The sequence below is a fragment of the Leptonychotes weddellii genome, unplaced genomic scaffold (genome assembly GCF_054177405.1).
Source record: "Leptonychotes weddellii isolate Sample4059 unplaced genomic scaffold, ASM5417740v2 HiC_scaffold_15502, whole genome shotgun sequence".
NCBI classification, from domain to species: domain Eukaryota; kingdom Metazoa; phylum Chordata; class Mammalia; order Carnivora; family Phocidae; genus Leptonychotes; species Leptonychotes weddellii.
Genome location: NW_027736763.1, coordinates 1 through 4,803, shown reverse-complemented (window position 1 = coordinate 4,803; position 4,803 = coordinate 1). Strand labels below are relative to the sequence as shown.

Below are 4,803 nucleotides of genomic sequence, written 5' to 3'. Positions count from 1 at the left end.
TTTGATTGCACCTCATTAATAGCCTTTTTGATTTTGACTTGGTTAGATTTTAGTTCTTTTATTTCTCCAGAAAGGGTTTCTCTAATATCTTCCATGCTTTTTTCAAGCCCAGCTAGAATCTTTAAAATCATCATTCTGAACTCTAGTTCTGACATCTTACTGATGTCCTTATTGATTATGTCCCTGGCAGTCGGTACTGCCTCTTCTTTTTTTTGAGGTGATTTTTTTCATCTTGTCATTTTGTCCAGAGGAGAATAGATCAATGAGAGAAGAAAATGCTAACAGGGTAACAACGACCCCAGAAAAATATACACTACACAAATCAGAAGAGTCCTGAAACTGGGGGAAAAGAAAGAGAAAGAAAGAAGAAAGAAAAAAAAAGAAAAAATTAAAAAAAAAGAATATGCTCAAATATGATCAGGCTGGTGAATAGATCAGTGCCACACACTAGATTTTGGGCATATATTGGTCTGTTAGAAGAAACTGCCTCACAAAATTTTAAAGAAAAAAATTATTCAGATTATGTAGAGATATTAAAAGCTTGATAACCAGTTATATATGTACAAAAATAAGGGTAAATATGATGAAGGGATGGAATATGACTGTAAAGATGAAAATTATAAAAGATTTTATAAAAGGAATTGATAAGAAGCTGGTTGAAAAAAGAAAGAAGAGAAATTTAAAACAAAAGGAGGGGGAGAGAATGTGATCAGGCAGGAGACTAGAACAAAGCTATACAGTAGAGATTTAGTGTATATTTTGGTCTGTTAGAAGAAACTGTATCCCAAAGTTTTGAAGAGAGAACAACTTATATATATTCCAAAAATAAGGTTAACTACTATGAAGGGATAGAATATGACTCTAAAAATAAAAAATAAAAAAGATTTTTAAAAATAGACTTCCAGAAAATGGTCAATTTTCTGTTCAGAGAGTTGCTGCTATTCTTTTCTTTGATATCCTGTTGAGTTCGTAGGTGTTCAGAATGGTTTGATTCCTATCTAGCTGAAATCCTGGGACCAGATGAAATTTAGGTCTCCTCCTCTGCCACCATCTTGCTCCTCCTCCTGGATTAGCATATCTTTTGAAATTAGTGTTATCTCATTTAAAATTCACTACAAAAAAACTGAGTATTTTTTCTGAAACTGAGTATGTTTTATATTTCTCATTACAAATGAGGAAATTAAAATGCAAAATAATGTGATAATGTATTCAAGATAATATAGTAAAATATTGCCCTGTGATGTGAACCCAGGCCTCCAAATCTGACATCCAGTGCTCTTGATATTATACCAGCTGCATATAATGTAGTTTCACCAAATTATTTCCTTTCACCTTATGAGTACAAGCCAAGAACAATGTAAATATTTTTAAATTTCTTGTTAATAGAGAAATATTTAATAGTCATCTAAATTTTATTGGTTATCATTCTGATTATGTAGAGATATTTAAAGCTTGATAACCACTTAACATCCTTTATATATTTAGAATGTGTCAGATATTTCTTTGCTTTTCATTTCTGTTTTTTTCCCCTACTCTATAATGATTCCAGTGAGTATTATAATATGTAAACTCTCAACCGCTCATTGATTCTATTATTTACAGTATAAATTTTTCTCCAAACAGGGAAACACAGCCCTTATCCTTAAAAATTAATGGAGGAACTGAGAGATAACATTTGTAATTCCACAAGTCAAATTAATAGATCTTACTTGACCTTGCTGTGGTCCAAGAAAAAAGTTATCCCTTATGGCTTCCCTGCCCCACAATATCCATTCAGTGTACATAAAGCACTTAAGAACAATCATAATATTTTGTGATCCATCTTTAATTCTGACCAAACTAACTTGAGTGTTTTAATCACTCTCACTGCAACTTGAACATCTGTTTATTCCCCAAGCAGCCGCTGGTCTTTTTCATGCCATGTAATTTACTGAATGGATTCTTACCAAACAGACATTATAAATACAAAGGTCCCAAGGATTGTGAGCCTCCCTTACTTAGAAATTAGGCACAGTATTGATCTGAGGTCACTCTGGAGCAATTGTCATTACTTGCAAGTACTAGTTGAATATTGCAATATTAATACATGTGTGGAAAGGATCTTAAAATCATCCAGATCACCCCACTTATATTATTTATGAAAAATCAAGGTACCAGTTGATTTTGTATATTATCCTATCTTACATATCTAGGATGAGATTTTAATTCACATTTTCTGAATCTTAGGCTGCTGCTATTTCTGCTATGCCAATTTAAGTGAGAGTTGTAACATCCATTTTAATATCAGGTATGTGGGTGCAGAAACAAATCTAAAAGTTTCTGGAATGGATAAAGTCAGAAGAACAGTGTGGGATTAAAGAAGGGGTACCCAAACTTCAGGGGGGAAAAAAGCCAGCAAGTACAGGTAATTGCATGTATAAATTGGTTTAGTCTTAGTTCATTTAAAATATACTAATGGCAAAGTTTTGAGAAAGAAAAAAGGAAAAAGCTTAGTTTAGTGACAAGATGAAAGGAGTTTGTCATGAACTTTAAGTAGACATCCTCTCAGTTGGCTTTCAATGTAGTTTGTAAAGCCTCAGATCTCAGTGGGAACTAGTTTACCTAAGAAGTCTAGTTTTAACTTTTGAGGCATATAGTATTATCTAACTTCTCCTAGATTCACCATTATCATCTTCTGTCTCTATATAAACCTGTCTCCTCTTTGTTCCAAGTGAACTCCTGAAACAGGAAGTGTTTTCTGCTTCAAACTGCTTTGGTGAAAGTCTATAAAATCTAGCAGTTAAAAAATATCTGATTTCAGGCAGCATGTTACTTAATGGTCTTTCTATGTAAAATATACTTGGAAATGTATGAAACCTTCAGGCTCTAGATACATCATGTTCACCAACCTTTGAAAAATGTTTGGCCTTGGTGGTGTGGAACAAGGGTTATTTATATCTGCATAACTGAAATGAAGAACTGAAAATGAGAGGCTATTTCATTTTTATTCTGGACAATCTCCATTAGAAAATTGGAATATATTATGTTTCTCTATAGCCATTTTCTCTCCCCTTATATTCTATCCCTTTATCCTAACCACTGTAAGGAGACAATGCCCACATTCCTTTCCACTTTTGTTTCCCACTAATCATCTATCATGATTCTCAAATGTTGTTCAGTCCTTCAGTCATCATGATGTTTTTGAAAAAGGTTACCATTCCCTTTCCCTTCAAAACTTGTTGGAAGTTAGCTGTGAATTTTTTTTTTAGGTATTTTATAAACTGAGGAGTAAATCTTCAAATAGCTGAATTTTTGTTTCTTTCTATGAAGATTTGCATCTTCTAAGCAAATTTCTAAGTCATAAGAATTAATCTCCATTTGAATCAATTAAGATATCTGGAAAGACCATGGGGAAATATTTGACCACTGTGAGCAGGGAAGTGATAAAACAGGGAACTATCTGGTAGTGGGCTGCCACTAAATTTTTTCATGCAGAAAAAATCTCACTTTGAATTTGATCACTGTATTTTTTCCTAGTTCTCCTCCCATCTGGAAATGTCAGAGATCTTCCAGAAATCAGACTGAATGGCCTGGAATAATCAGTCAGTCATAACTGAATTCATACTACAGGGTCTCTCCAGTTCTTGGGAACTCCAGATCTTCTATTTCCTGTTTTTCTCCGTAGTCTATGCAGCCACTGTACTGGGTAACGTCCTTACTGTGCTCACCATCGTGTCAGAGCCATGCCTTCACCTCCCATGTACTTTTTGCTGGGCAATCTCTCCTTCATTGACATGTCTCTGGCTTCATTTGCCACCCTCAAAATGATTGCACATTTTCTCAGTGAGCACAAAGCCATCTCTTTTGAAGGCTGCATCACCCAGATATTTTTCCTGCATCTGTTAGGGGGTGCTGAGATTGTACTGCTGATATCTATGTCTTTTGATAGATATGTGGCTATATGTAAACCTCTATGTTACTTAACCATTATGAGCCGAAGAATGTGCATTGGGCTGGTAACACTTTCCTGGATTGTTGGCATCTTCCATGCTCTGAGTCAGTTAGCATTTACTGTGAATCTGCCCTTCTGTGGACCCAATGAAGTGGACAGCTTCTTTTGTGACCTCCCCTTGGTGATCAAACTCGCCTGTGTAGACACATACATTCTGGGAGTGTTCATGATCTCAACCAGTGGTATGATTGCCCTGGGGTGTTTCATCCTCTTGGTGATTTCCTACACTATCATCCTGGTCACTGTTCGACAACATTCCTCTGGTGGGTCCTCCAAAGCACTCTCCACTTGCAGTGCCCACTTCACTGTTGTGACCCTTTTCTTTGGCCTGTGCATTTTCATCTATGTCTGGCCTTTCACAAACTTCCCAATAGACAAAGTGCTCTCTATTTTATACCATTTTCACTCCCCTCTTGAATCCAGTGATCTATACCCTTAGAAATAAAGATGTCAAGGATTCCATGAGAAAACTTAGTAGCCATATCTTTAAGTCTAGGAAGACTGATCATACCCCTTGATTTCCTCATACAAAAATGAAATACTTGTTCTGCATTTATCCTCCTCATTCAGTTGGTCAACAAAGTGATGCTACTGCAAGAAACTGGTAAGTTCATGGAAGAACTACTTATATAATCAGTCTCAGCAGTCACGGAGTTCTGGTCATGTTAATTGTTCCTCATACAATATAACATTAACTACAGGGCACCATCAAACCTATACTCAGCATTTTACTGCACAGAGACCCGCTTTTTGGAATATTCAACTTATGTCAGATATAAACATTTATTTGAGTATTCCTTCTCCTGAGACAT

General features: G+C 35.5%; 1 protein-coding gene across 1 annotated transcript; it reads left to right on the top strand.

Moving 5' to 3' along the window:
• Nucleotides 1-3,564: 3,564 nt before the first annotated feature.
• On the top strand, nucleotides 3,565-4,509 carry LOC102740757 (olfactory receptor 4K3-like). Its single transcript, XM_031025163.2, is given in 3 exon segments — nucleotides 3,565-3,730; nucleotides 3,733-4,378; nucleotides 4,380-4,509. Coding segments are annotated over 3 exon segments (942 nt in total).
• The last annotated feature ends 294 nt before the right edge of the window (nucleotides 4,510-4,803 follow it).